The following is a 19,448-nucleotide window of genomic DNA, read 5'->3' on the forward strand; positions in this document are numbered from 1 at the left end:
GTAATTCCCTGTTTGTGAACAAACTTCCGTTTCACTTTTACTTTGGCGGTTCATACCGGAACTTCACGGGCCGATTTTAACTAGTCACCTCTTGTCTCAGAAACGTCCATCAACCGCACCGAAAGCTTCAAATTTAAATATTTAACATTTTCGTTCACAAATATTTTTTATTTGTAGGCCTTTCTTTTATGACCTTAACGAAGGGGTATAGCGAAACTGAAGGCTGGGCGGACAAAAACAACACGACGACGTCATCTTGTGTCATATCGTCACAAGCTAATCTTGACCCAAACGAACATGGCGGGGTCAGCGGGTGGCAGGCGGTCACTCACCCCGCTCACCTAGCTTGCTTCACGGGGACAGAGGAGGACACTTCCACTCCGGTCGGAACATCGGGTACCACGCTCCTCTCGACCTTGGCGAAGTCGTCATGGACTTGACGCGGTTGGCCAGCGACGCCGGACAGTTCATCAACCGGGCAGTCCAGGTAAAAATAACACAATTCAAATAAAAAAATAAAAAATGGTGCTAGCTGGCGTCCTTATTTTCCCCCTGTTTAACCGGCCTGTTCAGTTTCAATGCATACATTTGTTTTGGTTTAATTTTGACCCCTGCCAAGAATATCTTCATGATAGTTACCTCGATCAAATGATGAACGCATCCTTCCAAAACGCCCGTGTGACATTAATAAATTGATCATTAATCATCGTTTTAAAGAAAAGGCAATGTGTATTGTTTATGATAATCATCTATTCTCAAATATTCTTAGATTTTTGTTTTAAAGCTTCAAAGACCAACAAGTGTATGTTTCTGGGAAGTGTATACACACAATTTTCGGGCTTGGTCCAAGGTAAAAACTATAAATTATTATTTTATTTTTTTCCCGGGCTTCAAGCTTAAGTCAAATCAACTTTATTTATTTAGCACCTTATTATACAACTGCAACTCAAAGTACTTTACCAAAAAAAAAAAAACATGCACTTTAAAGTCACCCGATAAGACCTTATACCCTGATGTGTCGTCGTGTGATTTCTAGTACACGGGGGAAAGTCTCGGCCAGGCCGACAAGACCGACTTAGACCCCGGCCTGGAGGAGCTCCTTACCCGGGTGGATGCCACCAAGGCTTGGACGGACCTCATCGTCTCACAGACGGAGGCCATGTTGCAGCCCAGCACAAGTTAGTAATATAATGAATGAATGTTGACTTAGGAGGTTTTATTAGCCGTCTATCAAATGTCAATTTCGGTCGATAGCAGGGGCCGGTTCTGTATAAAATGTCAGCCTCCTTGGACGGCTGAGAACGGATGGATTTATCTGTGTAATTCATATTGCACCAATCCAATATGAATCAGAATACTGTGTTAAGACTAGATTGAAGAGTCACTGATTTTTTTTTTTTTAAGTTGGCAGCATTGACTGCTTTTGTAATCTATCTTCTTTCCGAAACCATTTTTTTCCTAATATACTTTTTATTTTGTGCCGAGCAGCGGCGCGGCTGGAAGAGCGACTGTACGAGCATCTGGACTGGCCCGCCCCCTCTCGACCTCGCGCCCAAGAGCTCCTGGGTGACCAGATGATTCAGGCTGGGCTGGAGATGGGAACCAACAGCCCTTACGGTGAGTCGGCCTTCGTCGCCATCCTAATAATCTGAATGTTGTCATCACCGCGGCAGGGATGTGTTTTTATATTCAGGAACGTCACTGCTGAGGTGCGGCGAGGCTCAGAAGCAGCTCGGCGAGGCCCAGAGGAAGTTTGCCCAAAGCGCCAACATCCATTTTCTTAGTCCTCTCCGACGTTTCGGCGCATGGGAATACATAACCATGCAGGTACCACGACCCATTTTTAACATCAGCGATCCAAATCGGCCCCCGATCATCCGTATGCGCGGCCCCCGTTTTGTATCACAATGGATCAGAATCTATCAATTGCGTTCAGGAGGAGCGCAGGCTGTTGCTGAACAAGCGTCTGGACTTGGATATAGCCAAGAGCAGACTGAAGAAAGCTCACGAGGCCGAACGAGAGTCCAGGGTGAGCAGGATAGGAAATAGGAAAAGATGAAGTGATAAAGACACACATTTGTTTGCATTATTGTTGTACAATTGACGGGAAGTTGAAAGCCCCCCCCCGTCATTGCCTCAGGACCTGAACGCAAACCCAATGGAGGACGACTACTTCTCGTCTCACGTGTCCTACATGTTCAGATTCATGCGCGTTCGCTGGATGAAGGTTCGTCTGCACGAATCCACTCAATGTCAAAGTGTCGCTGACTCGTCTTTACTCTCAATCTCTCTCGTCCAATCAGATGTGGGCGCAGGAGATTTCTCAAGTGAGTGAGTCGGCACACACTATGAACACCATTTTTCATAGGAATGTCTTTGCTAAACCATTTTCAGATTTCTCCAGAGATGCTCAAGGAGATTCAAGTTGTCCTGAATCTTTTCCTTTTATATGTTGGCTATAGGATGGGCTTTGGATATATATTTTTTTATTTTCATTTTTAATAAATTGGTATGCTGTGAATACTTTCAGTTGATCCAGACAGTATTTGCAGTATTAAAAAAAAGAAGTAGTTTTAATACATAAAAAAAAAAGTCAAATACTGTTACCTCTATGGCCCACCTGATTAATTGGCCAGCCAATTTAATTAGTAATTAATTTTAAAATCGGCCATTTTGTTTTTTTGGGGGGTGTATTTTTGCTGAATGATTTTTTGTCTTTTTTTAATTACATATGATTATATTATAAGGCAAAGATAACATTCAAATACCCCCCCCCCCCACACACACACACACACCAGAAATAATAATTTTTTTGCCAAAAACGTCAGATTTTTGCTGATTTATCTCTCTGTTAAGATAAAAAGACAGTCAAATGTTCTACCTATAAATCATCTTTGTCCTTGAAAATGTTAAGGGGTTAAAAAAAAAGAATATTTTTCACATTAATCAGCCGATTGATCGGTGATTACAATTTTATACTGCCAAATATTGAAATTGCCATCGGCCTTAAAAAAAATCAATATCTGTTGGGCCTTGGAAAACTCTTTTCATGTTGACGTTATGGAGTGTTGTGTATGGAATTTCTGAGGGCCGAAAATGAATAACCAGATTTCCATTTTGGAATAAAGTTGTAACATAAAAGTGATCCACTGTGAATTCTCCCCGGATGCCCTTTTCATTTGTTGTTGTTTTTAGGCGGAAACGGAGCTGAGGATCTGCGAGTCTTTGTTCAATCGCCAGTCGGAAGTCACGCGACAGCTTCTGGGAGAAATTAGCAACACCCATGTACGTACGCGCACCACTTTGCAAATCATATTTCCAATCCAGCAGGATAGCGTATTTTCTGCCTGTTTTGAACACCGGCGCGTGTCGCCCAGAGACGCCATTTTGTGGTGTTTTAGTGACACATGGGTTGTTTGTATTTTTCTTTTTCTTTTTTGTCAGGACAAGCACATGCAGAGCCTGAGCGACTTTGTGGACACCCAGACGTGTTACTACGCCCAATGCAAGCAACATGCCCTGGAGCTCCACAAGCAGCTGGCAAGGTTGTAAACGTCATATTACTTTACTTTGATGTATTAGGACAAATTCAAAAACTGCATGTATGCACTGTTTTAATGCATTTAATGCTATGGTATGTTTTGTCATCGTTCAAATTTTTAAAGAGATTTGTGCCTTTTGATGAAAACACCTTGAGAACATTGTCATTTTTTAAATTGCCTTGTTGTCAACATGACAACTGTATCATTTTAAAAAAGTTTTTGATAGGCTTTATTGTAGGATTTTGTTTAATTTTGTATTATTCCTGTTAATTGTCACTACATTTGCATTTTTGACATTTTTTTTTATTTATCACATTGGTTTTAAACTTAAAATATTAGTGTTTAGAAATATTGTTTAAATATATTTTTTGTTTAATTTGTTTGTATATATTATTTTACTGTCACTCCAATGAAATTGTTTTAAAATTAATTTGCACTTTTTTTTGTATTTTGTATTACAATTATGGGTATTTATTTTTAACATATACTTTCACAACTATTGTTTCATTGATTTTAAAATTTTAGTTTTTAAATATAAATATCTACTGTACCTTTTTGTATATTAGTATTTTAAAATGTACTTGTATTCATATATTTTCACTATAGTGAAAATATTAAATTTTATTAAGTTTTTTTATCAACATAATTATAAACTTTTTTTATTTCTATAATTAAAAAAATGCAGTGTAATGTGAAAAAACTGCTTCTTTGTATATTGTTAATAACTTATTACCATACTTTTAAAAGTCTCTTTCATTGTACATATAGGCATTAAAAAATTTGGTATTCTTGAATTAAAAAAAAAAAGATAAAATTATATTTACAAAAATTTCAATACAGTATATAAACTTTTTTTTTTTTTTTTTTACTTTCTTTACACAGCTTCAAATGTCCATTTTTAGATGGGCCTGATTCACTTTAGTCCATCAAATGTAACTTATTTCTATATTTATGCTTAAACATAATTTGGGGAAAAAACAAATAGTCCCCTGTCCCCATTTTGACTGTCAAATGTCCCTGCAGCATCCCGGCCGTGTTGTGCTCCAACAAGTGGCAGTCGTCAATCACTAACGGCGCGCCTCATTGTAATCATCCTTCTGCTGAGCAAAATCACGTTTCTCCTACCTCCGCTGTTGTCGTCCACCACCTTCCGGAATTCGACCAAGACTCTTGGACGACGGGAGCGAGCGCTAACAACAACAACAACCAAGAGACTGATCACGCCTGTCTATCGCAGCAAGAAAATCCTCCATCTTGTGAGTCCGTGTCTCTCAACTAAAGAGGATGCTGCTCTCTCGAGTCATGAGTCTCCCCCCCCCCCCCCCCCCGGCATGGTCAAACAAATGGCCGACAGGTGAACTACTACTACTACTACTAGCTATGTTAACCAATAGGGATGGAGATATGGCTCGCGGGTTAAAGGTTAAAGCGTGTGTTCCGTTCATAGCTAACACCGAGCAGGCTACTTTCGATCCTGTTGGATTGTGTAAGTGTACCTAATGAAGTGTCTGAATTCTAACCCAAAACGAGGGTTCATACTCTGTTGAGCTCATTTCCACCCGTGTCACGCTGTGTGTGTGCGTGCGTGTGTGTGTGTGTGTATCTGTGCACGTGTATGTGTTTCGAAACCAAGTAAGGTGAAATAGGATCGTTACACACACACACACACGGTGTCACCCCCTCAGTGGTCCCAATAGGTCAATTCAAGTTCCAGTTTTCAACCTCCAGATGTTGTTCATTTTCCACTCATAGAGGCCATGTTTTGTAGTGTGTAATGGGGGGGGGGGGCATATAATGGAAACGCATACACGATGTAGATGATGTCATCATCAACATGTAAAGGACAGGAGGTATGTGTGCGTGTGCGCTGTCGGTACAATGTAGCTGATGTCAGCGCTGGGCTGGCATGTGTTTAATGTGGAAATAAATATGCAAACAGTGACATGGGGCTCTCAAAATGGAGATTTTTTTTTTTTCAGGGTGCAAATTGTCCCAACAGTTTTTACAGGATGTACAATGAAGGAATAACATTTAAAAGTCGAGATTCGATACATCACAACCTCAAGTGTGATTCTGCTTTTATACCAAAAACACCATTTTGTAGTTAAAATGTAACAGTTAGTTGATAAAATAAATGAATTATGATTTGTTATTTATTGAATCAGATATTTAGCTCTTCTGTGTAAATAGCAACAAAACAACGGTGCTAGCCGCCGAGTTAGCCGTTAGCATGACACGCTAGCTGAAGTTGTCAACACTGGGCAAAACAATGGAACAATTTTAAGCTCAGTGTACTGTTTGTGTATGAGTCGTTTTCATATCGTTCAATTAATAACGGTAAAGATACTCTAGTGTAGCTTTTTTTTTTTTAATGTAGGCATTCAAATCGCTTCCTTCATTTTGAAATGGAGCAGAGGCCGCAATTGGAGCATATGTCACATGAACAACATGACTGTTGCTTTACAATTCCCAGTTGTGTGATATTTAATAGCAGTGTTTCCTACAACTCAGCAAAAAAAAAAAAAAAAAGTACAAGTCTCAACTCGAATTGTCCCTTGCGATTGGTCGACTACATTTCCTTTTGTTTTTGTTTTAAAGTCATTCCATCAGCAGTTGCAGGATGTAAGAATAAATATCTTGTGATGAGTGAATTACAGAAGAATAAATTGTATGATTAATGACTTTTTTTCTCCCCCCTCACCTTGCTTGCATAAGTAGGAAAATAGTGCATTCGCGTCAGTCTCTGGGACCGGATGCAAAAATGTTCAAGTGTCACAAGGTACGTCCTCTTCCTCCTAAATGTTGTCGTTGATACCGCGTCAGCAAAATATTTGACGTTTGTAAGATTAGTATTTAGCGTGCAAGGCCGTAAATCAGCAGTTCAGTACGTACCTTGGTTCAAAATCCAGTACAGCGTAAATGAAGAGGATGGAAAAATATTCCAGTGCTTTTCTGATGTGTAAACAGGAACACATTAACGGAGGGAAAAAAAAAAGCAAACTCCCAGAAGTAAATTTTCCTGATGAATGACTTTTGATTTCATGTCAAGGGATGTAAATCAAGCTCCGGCACCAATGTCGCTTTTCACATCGGGTCATCAGGTTAGTTAATTGCCTTTTTTTTTGCGTTTGAATTGACTGTACACAACAAGAAACCGGTAACATTTTGTTTTTGCCAATACGCCATCATGAAAAAGTCAGGCTAGCAATGCTAGCAGCTAATCCAGCCTGAGGGCAAAGTTGTTTCAAATAAGATGGATGTAATTTTTTTACGTCATCTTTCATGAAATATTGATCGATTTGACATATGGACCACTATTGCACAAAAACGTTTAGTAGCTGGCATAAGGCATTAATTAACCCACTTAACTTCTCAGTCGTTCATACTTTGTCGAGATTCCGTTGGAAACATGCTTGCTCTATTCTTACCTTGTATTTGACAATCTTATGCTTGTGGGGTTTTTTTTTGGGGGGGGGGGAGCACAGGGGCGGGACCCACACAAGATTATTACACAATGCCGCGACCCTCGTGTCAGGCAGGCTACGTCAAGCGGAGCACGAGGGAACGCTTTGCGTTCTTTATTTGTGGAACGGCGCTTTCATCGCCTCGCTCCCCTCGGGTTTCCCTCTCGCTTGTTTTCTCTGCACCTTATTTTTGTTTTATATGCGTTTTTATAATTTTGTTTTTATCTGCATGTCTTTTTTTCTAAATAACATCTATAGAAATTGTATATTTATTGTATTTTTTTAAAAAAACAATTTCTTTTAATTTATCATGATTCGTTATTTACTTCCTATCATCCAAGAAACAAAATCAAGTCATTTAGGGAGAAAAAAAATCCCACTGCGCAATTATGAAATAACTTAAAATTGTGCTGATGTGCTTTCATGTTGTTGTTTTTTTCCCCTTCCCGTGCAGAACACCTCAATGGATCCCCGCGTCGTCCGCACAGGATGCTGAGTGTCAAGTCTTGTTTTTTTTTTTTTGCCTGAGGACTGCCAACACCTGGTGACCTCAGATCACATCTGCGACAAAAACATGGCCGCGCGAGGTAAAATGAAACGACATCTCCATATGTGTCAACGTCAAGGTCACGCAAGGCCCACACGTTCTCATCCTGCATTTTGCAGTTGGGAATTGTGAAGGATGTCCTGAAAAAGGAAGTCCAATTGTTCATGATAATTCCGACTTCATATAACATTGTTCTCTCACAAAAAAAATGTAACAGCACACTTTTTTGGGATTGTGTATACCAATTTAAGTGGAAAGAATTTTGATATTACAAATTAAAAAGTAAATTGGAAAATTCATATTTTCGAGGTAGAATTTTCAAAATGAGTATAAAACATAAAACCTAGAAACAGTTAGCTAAGTTTTGTCATTATTCACATATCTAATTAGAATTGTGAGTACATGAGCTTTTTTTCAACATGGCCCTGGTTGATCTCTTATACTCTGCTGCCACCTGCTGGCCGTTTTTGTAATAACTACCATTTCTTCAACCGTTCTTTTGCAGTTGAGAGGCTGCATCAATGCCTTCTGTATGCTCTAGCATTAAAAAAAACGTATAAATACTTCTTTGGGACACTTAAAACATTTAAAATAGAACATATTTATATGTTTTTTGGGAGCAAATGAATTAACTCACGATAAATCCTTTGCAGTTAATTAGATCCTGAAATCTTGAGCGCTAAGACATCTTTGCCTTCAAAATCTCCTTGGACGCTTTCGCAGTATGCTTCCATCCGTCTGCACTGAGAAGCGCCGTTCAATGAGTTGTAAAATATTTTTCCTGAATATGAGCAGGTAATATTCAGCCCGCTGCTTTTTTGTCAACAGTCACATTGGCAATAAATACAAGGAAACCAGTTCCACTGGCACCACCATGCGTCACTGATAAGACGGTACTGTTAGTCTTGACCAGTCAAAACCTTCCACATTTGACCTCAGCTGAACTCCGAACAAGTCAATTCTCGGTAATGTAACAACATGGCTGTCGTGATGTTCGGGATGAATTCAATTTTATTCTCGAATTAGGATGCTTTTGAACCCCCTTACAATGCCCCAATTTCTTTCTCCAAGTTGGACACTTGACACATCACCTCCACTGTTACTCACACCGCCCCCCCCCGCTCCTGTTAAAGACTCCGTCACCCCCCCTTCCCACCCGGACCTCCTCCTCCCCCTTCCTCCCTCCAACTGAGTTTATAAGCCAGCCTCAGTTGTCTCAGAGCGAGCACTTTTTACTGGGCCTACACGAAGCCAGGTGCCAAAAAAATGTTTGCTCTAAAGGTATGGGGGGTGCTGTGCATGATGGCATGCGCGGGCGCGTCGCCGCACTTCAACCAGGTGGACTACGATGACGTCTACGACAACGAGGTGTCCCGACAACATGAAGGTACATTTACATATTCTTATTGTCTTTGCCATTTAACTGTAAAATCAGGACAACTGCTTTCAAGATAATAAATGACATGTATATTGGAATTAGGGCTGTCATAATTAGTGCGTTAATTTTGAGTTAAACGGCACTCTTTTATTTTTTTATTTTTTTTTACGCACGATTTATGACTGCCCCTTACTTGGAAAGCCTGTAGTGGGGGAATTCCAGTCGCAACACAGCAGACACGTCCACGTAAAAAATGACCAGTAATAAATGTAATAATAATTCATATATTTGTGGAGATTGGGGTCAAGTTGTATTTTAATTTAAAACATTTGCAGAATTTCACAAATTTAGATAGCTTTTAATATGAAAAAAAAAATGCACTGAGCTGTCACCGTCTTACAAATGCAATTATACCATCGAGTGGCAGAAAAATGACCTCAACACAAGTCAATATCACACTTATTTTTTGCAGTGCAGTACACCTTTTTAATTTTAACTCAATTTTATGAATTATTATGAAATTACTGTATCAATGACTAAAAGAAGCAGCCATATTTCTAATAGATTAACATTCTTTAACACTTATGTTGAGTAATAAAACTTAGAAAAAATACTTTATTGTACATTTTATTGCACATTTAGAACAGATTTATTTATTATTGTTTATTTATTTATTAATTATTGTACTATTTTTTTTACAGAAGCGTATTGTATTCACTTGAAGGGAAAAAAATGACACATTTTTGGGGGGAGCTTTGTTTTTGTGTGAATTTTTTTATATTTTATTTTTCTGTTTTACTGCAATTCTTTAATTACTCCGAAAATCAGAGCTCCAGCTTCTAATTTTCAGAGTAAATTTTTTTCCAGTTTTTTTTCAATATATTTTTTTAATTTTCAGTTTTTCTGAATAACTTTTCTTCCGGTTTTAACGAATACCCCCCCCCCTATCATTTTTTGTAATACATTTTATGACAAAAAAAAAATTCAGTAAGACAGAATTTTTTTTTTAGAAAAACAGGACAGAAAAAATATTTAGAAAAACAGAACAAAAAAATACACAAAAAAAACATAGTTCCCCAAAAACATTTGTCAGAAAAGCAGTTATTTTTACAGTAAATGAATGCAAAGCGCTTCCGTAATTTTTCACATTTATTTTTATTTTATTTTGTATTAATGTATTTTTCATCCTATATTTTACTCTATGATAATAATAATAATGCATCAGATTTATATGGCATATACTGTTTTTGACTGTTTTTGCTTTAACAAACTTGACATTTATCCTCCCTCAGATGATTCCACGCCGCCGCAAACACCGTGCCAGTCTGCCGAGCTCACCCGATGGGACAAGCTCTTCATCGCTTTGGAGAATTCTCACATGAGGCAAAACATGTTGCTGGAGTCTTCGGAATCGTGCTGCGGGGCCATGGCGTCCCTCAGGGCGCAGGTGGATCACCTGGCCCGGACGGCGTCCCGCCAGTGCCCGCCCTGGCAGGCCGCCTTCAAGATGCTTCACCAGGATCTCCTGGAGCTCCGTGAGGAAGGCGAGGCGAGGGAGAGGAGGCTCAACGCCACCCTGCAGATGTATAATCATTCCAAGGCCTCGCCGTTGGCCGCTAAAGAGCAAGAAGTGACGCAGGAAGTGACGTCACCCCCCGCTGACAGCGTGGAAAAGGAGCTGGTTGCCATAGCGACCGAGCTGCAGAGGCTCCATGTGCAGCTCAGCCGAGTCATCCAGCAGGCGGGCACACTGAGGAAAGATAGAGGAGACTCGTGAGAGGCTCACACCAGATGGACTGCTGTCTTGCGGTGGATATTAAAAGTCTACACACCCCTGTTCAAACGGTAGGTTTTTGTGATTTAAAAAAACCCCAAAACAAAGATAAATAATTGCAAAACCTTTTCACCGGGCAGTAAAAATAAACAACTGAGATGATGTGGTAGCGTAAGTGTGCACACCCTCTTATAACTAAGCAGTCAGTGCATACCTGCCACCATTTCAATAAAGTTCAGATATTCTTGACAGCATAAGTCGAAAAGCTTCCACGGCTTCACCGAGCTCTCATTTATTTATTTTTTTTTTTTACAGGTATCAATCAGGAGAAGGGTACAAAGGAATAAACAAGGCATTAAATACACTATGGGACACAGACAAGACAACATCAAGTGGACAAAATATGGCACAACAGCAACATTACCGAGAAGTGAACGTGCTTTCAAAATTGATGAGAAGAAAAGTGGTCAGGGAGGCTGCCGAGAGGCCAACAACACTGAAGGAATTTCTGGCGAGTACATGTTTAGTACATATACATGACAACAATCGACCGTCTTCTTCATACGTCTGGGGTACGGTGGGAAGATGGACGCTTAAAAAAAAACACTTGAAATATCCCAAATGCATGAAAATGTTTTGGTGGAATGAACTTTTACAAAATGCACTGAATTATGAACAGTTCCAAATAGCAGTCAGTGTTAGCACAAAACTTTCAGGCATCTCCTAGAAAGGAGAGAAGAAAAAAAAGGCAGGAAAAGCTTACTAAAACAACAACTTGATTTGGGGTTAAAATGGATGGATAAGTGGCACTTTAAATGGTGGCAGGTTTTGGCTGACTCCCATGTAACATGAGTGTGAATGTTATTGAAATCGTTATGAGGGTGTGCACACTTGTGCAATCTCATTATCTAACTTATTTTCACTTCCCTTTTCGGAAAGTGTTTTTTTCAACTAGAGTTATACAGGTTACAGGTCACACTGATAGTTTTCCCATAAGTTTTAAAGTGATTTTTTCTTGGTCTTGTTTTTTTACATCACAAATTCACAATAGCTGACTTTTAAATAGGGGTGTGCAGACTTTTTATATCCACTATATGTTTGTACATTTGGATTATTATTATTATTGAGGATTTTTTTTCCCCCCTCTTTGAACTTTTTCTTTTACTCTGGATGCATTTGAAGTAATAAAAAGTATTTAAAAGAAGACCATTAACCTTGTGGAAATGTGTCCTCCCTCCGCCCACACGGACCCTTTCAAGTCGCGGACCTCGCACGCTCCCGCCGAGTCCAACCTTTCTGCTCAAGGGTCATGTTTGATTTTTTTCTTTTTTTCCAAATTGACAAATGAGGCAGGTGGAATTGTTACAATGAGTCAAATATCTAAATAATTAATTTCAAATGTTGTTATAATTATATTTATTATATATACTTGTTTTTATATTATATGCAAATACATTGTTCTAATAATTATTCCATTTGATATAAAAATGACATCAAAATGTATATATAGTTATTAGAATTCAATATGTACTCATATTCAATATGCAATAATTGTTTTAGATTTTTATTTTTTTTTTATCTTACAACATGCCACAGATATATTTATTTTTATGTAAGTATATATGTGTGTTATTTTTTATATTTAATATATTTATCTCTGTCATTTAGAGTATATGTATATATGTGTATGTATGAAATATCGTTACATTTAAAATTTATATAAGTGAAAATTATTTAATGCCTTTTTCGCATTGCAAGGGATTGAAACAACATATCAATTTAATCTTGACCTTACTTTCATTTTCAGAGTTTCTTTTCTTTTTTTCTTTTTTTTCCAAAAATAATTTTGTTGATTATGGCAAGCACATCTGCCTCACAGTTCAAAGGTCGTTCGTTCAAATGATGTTCGACCCGTTCCTCCCACATTTCAAAAAACATGCTCGTTCGTCGGTGTGAATGTACAGTAAGTGTTCAGGGTTGTTTGTCTGTATGTGCCTTGCGTTTGGCTGGCGACCAGTCCAAGTCAGATAGGATTGGCTCCAGCACACCCTTGTGAGGATAGGCCGCAGAGAATGGATGGATCAAAAAAACACAAACAAAATACATTGAGCATTTTTTTTTTTAAATGCTGTTGTTGATTTTTAGGGAAAATTATTATGAAGTCTTTTCTTGCAGCTTTGAAATGAATGAATTGAATTTGTTTTCCTTTTTTGACGTGGAAGCACACAAACAAGTGAATTCCTTTCATGTTGGCCTGCCTCTATTTATTTTGGGTCAAGAAAAAAAAAAAAGGAATGTGATCTTGATTAGGCTCCCGTTACGTTTGTTTCTTTGCTACAGCAAAAATGTTCACGGGTCAGCGTGACCCGCTGCCCGTTTGGTCATCGGAAAATAAAATTAGAAGAAGCAACGCAAAATGAACACATTAAATAACACTTAATGTCTTCAAATGTTACCGCCTTTTTTGGTTTGGTTTTACATTTCTGAAATATTTTTAATTGGGTCAATTTGACCCTCAACATAACATAATAACATCACATGACCACATTCTTGAATAACTAGATGTTTGTCCCCGTCTTCTTTTCATCCTCGCATAATGAGACGCGCTTTAGTGAATGTAGGCTTTGTGGTGCGCTTTAGCTGCATGCGGCGCGAGACGGCCGTCCTGATAATGGTCAGCAAATGCAAAAGCAGGTGGCTAATGATGAGCGGAATTACTGGAAGAGGAACACTACTTGCACAGGAATCAAATGAAACAGAAACCATGCATGATTGGACGGTGATTTTGTGTAAAGAATCACTGCATCCGGCACCATTTCTGTCTGGTTTGATGAGAGTAAATGCAAAAAAAAAAGCAGATGAGCAATGTTGACGAAAATGCCAAAACAGGCACACCCAAAAACAGAAATGGTGCAGGATGCAATAATTTATTACACGGAATCACTGGATCCTGCACCATTTACGTTCTTCTAACAGCATTGATTTTTAGGATGCAGTGATTCCGTGTATTGAATCATCGCATCCAGCGCCGGTTCTCTCTTTTAAGTTTCACTCCTCTGCAAGTACTGTGTTTCTTCCGGCATTTTTCTCACGGCGCAAGATGCAGTGATTTAATGTAATGTGTCACTGCATCCTGCGCAGTTTCTGTTTGGTTTCCACTCTACAAGTCATTTGCTTCTTCCGTCATTGAAACCGACCAAAGTCCGTGCAGGATGCAGCGGTTCTGTGCAATGAATCACTGCATCCTGTACGACTTCTGTCTGGATCCATTAGCTGTGATTTTTTTTTTTTCTCACTTCTTTGGCCATCACTCTTCTTTCACATCATTGCGGTTGCCAAATACCATTCGAGTCCCGAAATGGTTGGCGCCGAGCCTTGGCAGGCGAGCGCGAAGCTAAGTGAAGCCAATAAAAAAAGCTCATAAATAAATACCTCCCCCTCCAAGAATCGTGATTGATACCAATTTAAAGAGTCGAGCTGTTTGTTCACCAGCGAGATTTTATTGTCACGTTAACAGACGACATCATGTTGGCACTTCTTGTTTTATCACCCCATCGAGAACCCCAAAAAGTTCAAATTTCCGAAAGGACAGCACAAATGAGACAAGAATGGCACTCAAAGACCTCCACCAAGGCCAAACAGCGAACGCAAAGTGGGGATCAGATTGCCATGTTTTTGTTTTTGACAGATCACAGGCTACTTCCTAGATGAGGTTTCATTGTTACAAATAGATGTCGTAGTCAGTGAAATGGGAGAAAGTATAAATAATGGGGTTAGGGTTAGGGTAGGGGTCCTAGGGTTTTGGGCCCGAGGTTTAAAGTTAGGAATAGGTGGTTCGGGGACAAGGGTTGGTTAGGGTTCAAATAAGCATTTTAGGGGTCATGGGGTTTGGGGAAGGGTTCGGGTTTAGGTCCCCCACCCCCCCTGGCCTGTACACTACCTCTCTTTAAAAGTTCATGAAAAAAACACAAAGAGCTAACAAATTGGCAATCGATACATAAACTCCTAAATCTAACTTTGTGCTTGGTGGAGGTAATAAAGCTCCAGTGAGCATGTAAAGCTGACATTTAAGAGCAAGAGTGTGCGAGTGACAGCTTCTTATTTAATGGGCGAGTCTAGAATCTCCTCGTATTCCTCCCGCTGACGCCGGCTGCCCCCGCGAGACTGCAACAGCTTCACGGTCGCCAACCAGCCGACACTCAGAACCACCATGGCGTTCCCGACCACCTCGGAGGCGCCGGGCGCCAGCTGCGCCATGACCAGATGGGCCGCCGTGGCCAGGGGCACCTCCAGGCTCTGGCTGGCCGACACCAGTGCCGGGTGGATGCGCGTGAGGCCGTGCGTCATCCCCAGGAAGGCGGCGGTCGAGCAGACCGCCAGGCCCGCGATCAGGCCCCAGCCGGGTGCGCCTGCCGGCCAGGACCAGCCCTCCTGCAGCAGGGCCAGCGAGGCCGGGGCGAGCACGCAGCCCGTCCAGCTCACTGTGAACAGAGCTGTCGCCACGCCGACTCGTTCCTTCAGGGACCGGTACCCGACCAGAGCCAGGGCCATCCACAGCCCCGCCATCGCCGACAGGGACCACCCGAATGCGCCCCTCCAGAATGCCACAGGGTCTGTCGGGGAATCGGAATTGCTCTCATCTGCCTCGGGAAGCAGCAGAACCCCCAAACCGCACAGCCCCGCCGCCAGGGTGATGCCGTCGGCCAAGCCCAGACGCTCCTCCAGCAACAGGAAGGCCAGGATGGCGGACAGCGCGGTGGTGCCGAGGCGCCAGGAGGGGGCGGCGCCCTCTGAGGGGGCGAAGGTCAGCGAGGAGTAAGCGCAGCACAGAGAAAGTGAGTAGGCCACGCCGTAACAAAGCAGACGGAGGCGGTAGCCCTTCGGTCCGAAAGGGTTCTCCCCCTTATGCAGCGGCACGGCCACAGACAGGAGCTGGACCACGGACCGGACCAGCAGGAGGAAGAGGGGCCCCAGGCCAAAGAGTTCCGAGGCCGTCCGAGTCAGAACGACCACGCAGCTGTTAGCCAACGCCGCCCCCAGCAGCCCCACCCAGGTGAGCCGCGACGCCGACACCGAGGCCTCCCCGAAACTGGCCAGCTGCTCCCCGACCCCTTTGGCCCTGGTTCCCCCTTCACCGCAGTCGCCGCTCCTGCCGACCGGAGGTTTCGGGGCGGTGGCCTTGTCCTTGTCTTTGGCGCCAAACAGAGTCAGCGGCCACCTCTTGGCCTCCGTCAGCTGCTTCCTGTCCGACGTCTCCTCCAGGAAGGAGCCGAAGTCCTCAAAGGACGGCGCGTCGTCGTAGCCCTCGTCGCCGGGCTGGGGGAAGTGCGTGTGTATGCCGGGTTTCGGAGAATAGGGGGTCTGCGTGGCATACTTGGCCGTGACGGTGTGAGGGTGGATCTTTACTCGCTTCTTTGTGCCGCCCAGGAGGTGGGTGGACTCCATCGTGGACGTTGGCAGAGGACAAACCTGCTGGACAAAGAGAAGAAACGCACTTAACTCAGCAGTTTCTCAAACCATTTGGTTTCAGGGACCCCCTTACAAGTAACCCAGACATAAATTCAACATCACTGTACCCCTAAATGCCATCGGAATTTTTTAAAAGACAAACAAATGAACAAGGACACATTATGTTCCCTGGAAAATGCACAACCTTGTGTATTGACCACGTCAGCCTATTTGAACCCTAACTGTCCTCTGGACATAAGATAAGATCACTGAAGCAGACTTGCGAAACTAATGCACTGCGTACCTCCCTGGAACCTAAACATAAAAAACATTGTGGAGTGCCCACCTGTCAGTCTAATCAAATGCTAGTCGCTGGTAAAGATCCTATCTCAATATGATGTAAAATCTGAGGCCAGTTGGACCAAACTCATGAGTCTGGTCGCTCCTAGAACTTACCCATCGATGCACACAACGTTGCGGCGTGCTCACCTTTCAGTCTAATTGAACGCTAGTTGCCGGAAAAAAGACCCTGTCTCAACATGATATCAATTCTGAGGCAGACTGGACGGAAAAAAATAAGTTGTGAATATTAAATTTGACACGCAACATTGTGGAGTGACCTCATGTTAGCACCTACGGGGACATTAACTGTTGAAAAAGACACCGTCTCCACATAACAAAGATCCAAGGTGTACTGGGTGGAATTCATGAGTCCAGTAGCTCCTAGAAAATCTGCATCGATGCACACAACATTGTGGAGTGACCACCTGTCAGTGTACTGGAATGCAAATTGCCGTGAATGAGATTCAGTCTCCCTATAATGTAAGTCCTGAGAAATAATGGGCGGAATTAATATATTGCGTACCTCTCTGGATCACAAACATAGATGCACACAACATTGTGGAGTGACGTCTTGTCATAGTCTGTGGGAACAATAATTGTCGTTAAAGACACCTTTTCCACATAATGTACGATCCACGGCAGACTGGATGAGGGGAGAAAAATTAAACAGCTGCCTGGAACACAAACCTGAACGCACAATATTGCGGAGCGACCACCTCTCAGGCTAATGGAATGCCCCGAGATCCATCACCCATGCATATTTCATCACGATCCTCTCCCTGTGTGGCGCGCTTGGCATTTCTATATTTAATGCCGCAAACGGTAATAATAGCCGAGCGGGGTGACGTCCCGACCTTCCAAGTGTTCTGGAAGGAAGTCAAAGCTCCAGCCGCCAACAGATAACAGTCTGCAGAGACGAGGCCAAATTCATCGCGCGATCTTCAAGCTTCTTCTTTTTTTTTTTTTTTTTCATCTTCACCTTGATGTGGGATGGTTGCCAGTGACGCTTATGCAAGCGTTTATCATGAGGTGGAAAGACTATTTTGGGGGGTTCTCGGAACCAGTTTTGGTATCTTAGGTCAAGGAGAACCATATGAGTTTTCCCAGCCTCTTTGTGAAAAAACGGAATTAAGATTGTAAAACTGATCCAATACAATTTTGTATACCAATTATTCATATCAACATTTACTGCAACAAAAAACTGACCCCAAAAAAATACAATAAATCTTTTAATGTATACAATTTTTAATATATATATATATATATATATATATATATATATACATATAAAAACAAAAATATGACATTTTAAGAAAATGTCCAAGAAAGTACACACAAATCGGTCTGCTGCAATAAAATGACTGAGTACAATGAAAATGAAAAAGTACTGAAACGTAAATACAAATTCATATTTTTTGTTACCCACCAAAGTAAAAAAAAAAAAAAAACGGCAATAATTTCAATGAAACAAAATATATAGTCCTGTTATGTACCAAACTAACATAAATTAGAATATAAAAAATATATACACAAAATACACATAGAATGATTAAAATTAAAATGTTTATTATTTTATGTTAATTAAAAAATAAAAAGTACAAACTTTTTAATCACGCATATTACACATAATGGTGATATTTATAATAAAGAAAAAGTGTAACTCAACAATAAATATAATAATAAATATAAAAAAGTACAGAAAACTTAAATAAAATGTAGGGGAAAATACAAATTCAGATTGCTTTTACCAAATTTAAAAAAATTGGGGGGGGGGGGACTATTTTATAACTATTTTTTTTAAATTATATGTAAAAAGGTTAAAAAAATGCAGCTTTCTCCAATTACTCAAATCAATTATAGTAATTTCAAATACATTGTAATTGAATTTCCTGAGACAAAAAAAAAATACTATAAAAAAAAAAAATACACTAATTTGTTATTTGTTTAGTACCCTCATTTTTAATTGCTAATTTCATCAAATTTTCCCTTTTGTTGTTTTTTGTTATTTTTGTTTTGCTTCCCAGCAGCAAACTGATCTCATTCCCCGGCGACATTCAAGAAGCTCCTCAGCAGTCACATCGCGCCCGGGACGGCTCACAATGTTCCTCTTGGCTTTTAGCTTTTCTATCCCACCACTGCAATAGCCCGTTTTGCACCTGGGTACGCCCCCTTCAAATCTATGTCATCTTCACTAAACATTTCATGCACAATTGAAGATGTCCGTCCATGTCATTTTCCTACATGGAAATCTGAGTGGGTGTGTGTGTGTGTGCGTGTGTGTTGCCTAGAGCTGTTTGCCATTATGTAAATGTGCGTCTGTCTGAGTGTCTTGCTCATCAGTGGGTTATGTGATTCTCAAGGTTATACGGGACCCCCCCCCCCCCAACCCCCTCCCTCCCCGGCGAATATGCATATTTAGTCTATTGATTTATTATCATTCATTATTATCAAGCTCACTCACCTGCAAACAAGCAGTTGGTCATTCAGTCATTGAGCATCCTCCCATTCTCTTTTCCTGGCCATTTGCTTGCCCCCCCCCTCCCCTCCCCCAACCCCCCACTCCTCTTCCTCCACATTGCCTTTGCCTGCAGTCTCAAATCACCTTAAAAGTAGGACCACCTGGACCAAGATGAGACCGCAGAGGAGCCACCTCAGGACCAAGCGGAGGAGGATGCGCGTTGTATGGCAACTCGCCGCTGCTCGTCCATCACTGTCTGATGCACAGGATGCTCCGCCTTACACAGAGAGGTAGAGAGAGAGAGAGAGAGAGAGAGAGAGAGAGAGAGAGAGAGAGAGAGCGGGAGGGAGGAGGGGGGGTGATGCTAATCATAGATTCTGAGCATGCGTCAACATGAGCAAGGCAAGATTTGCCCATTTGGAAACCCGAGTGTAATTTTAGAGATGAAAGTCGTCGTTCTATGGAGTTGTAACGTTACATGGAATTAAAGTGAAA

The 19,448-nt window shown here is 41.2% G+C and overlaps 3 protein-coding genes across 8 annotated transcripts; 2 read left to right on the plus strand and 1 right to left on the minus strand.

The window, feature by feature from the left end:
* On the plus strand, nucleotides 1–5,484 carry LOC147162550 (endophilin-B1-like). Its single transcript, XM_086095657.1, has 10 exons — nucleotides 1–487; nucleotides 1,037–1,178; nucleotides 1,489–1,617; nucleotides 1,694–1,827; nucleotides 1,937–2,029; nucleotides 2,141–2,227; nucleotides 2,304–2,327; nucleotides 3,196–3,285; nucleotides 3,445–3,545; nucleotides 4,566–5,484. The coding sequence occupies exons 1-10, from the start codon at nucleotides 431–433 to the stop codon at nucleotides 4,819–4,821; spliced, it is 1,113 nt and encodes a 370-aa protein (XP_085951783.1). The 5' UTR covers nucleotides 1–430; the 3' UTR covers nucleotides 4,822–5,484.
* A 1,543-nt stretch (nucleotides 5,485–7,027) lies between these two features.
* LOC147162551 (pentraxin-related protein PTX3-like) lies at nucleotides 7,028–11,909 on the plus strand. Of its 3 annotated transcripts, none has more exons than XM_086093958.1 (4): nucleotides 7,028–8,518; nucleotides 8,835–8,940; nucleotides 10,224–10,776; nucleotides 11,021–11,909. In XM_086093958.1, exons 2-3 carry the CDS (start codon nucleotides 8,853–8,855, stop codon nucleotides 10,706–10,708), a joined length of 573 nt encoding a protein of 190 aa, XP_085950084.1. In that variant the 5' UTR covers nucleotides 7,028–8,518; nucleotides 8,835–8,852; the 3' UTR covers nucleotides 10,709–10,776; nucleotides 11,021–11,909. The 3 variants fall into 3 exon arrangements, with proteins under 3 accessions (XP_085950084.1, XP_085950083.1, XP_085950082.1); XM_086093957.1 differs by having other exon boundaries at nucleotides 7,028–7,593; XM_086093956.1 differs by having other exon boundaries at nucleotides 7,028–8,940.
* A 2,274-nt stretch (nucleotides 11,910–14,183) lies between these two features.
* slc35g2a (solute carrier family 35 member G2a) lies at nucleotides 14,184–19,230 on the minus strand. Of its 4 annotated transcripts, none has more exons than XM_086093954.1 (2): nucleotides 19,098–19,230; nucleotides 14,184–16,174 (listed from the first exon to the last, which is right to left on the minus strand). In XM_086093954.1, the coding sequence occupies exon 2, from the start codon at nucleotides 16,148–16,150 to the stop codon at nucleotides 14,804–14,806; it is 1,347 nt and encodes a 448-aa protein (XP_085950080.1). In that variant the 5' UTR covers nucleotides 16,151–16,174; nucleotides 19,098–19,230; the 3' UTR covers nucleotides 14,184–14,803. The 4 variants fall into 4 exon arrangements, with proteins under 4 accessions (XP_085950080.1, XP_085950081.1, XP_085950078.1 ...); XM_086093955.1 differs by having other exon boundaries at nucleotides 14,184–16,177; XM_086093952.1 differs by having other exon boundaries at nucleotides 18,957–19,230.
* Nucleotides 19,231–19,448: the final 218 nt, after the last annotated feature.

This window comes from Leptonotus elevatus, chromosome 14, assembly GCF_054856555.1.
Source record: "Leptonotus elevatus isolate MCC_2025b chromosome 14, RoL_Lele_1.0, whole genome shotgun sequence".
Taxonomy (NCBI): domain Eukaryota; kingdom Metazoa; phylum Chordata; class Actinopteri; order Syngnathiformes; family Syngnathidae; genus Leptonotus; species Leptonotus elevatus.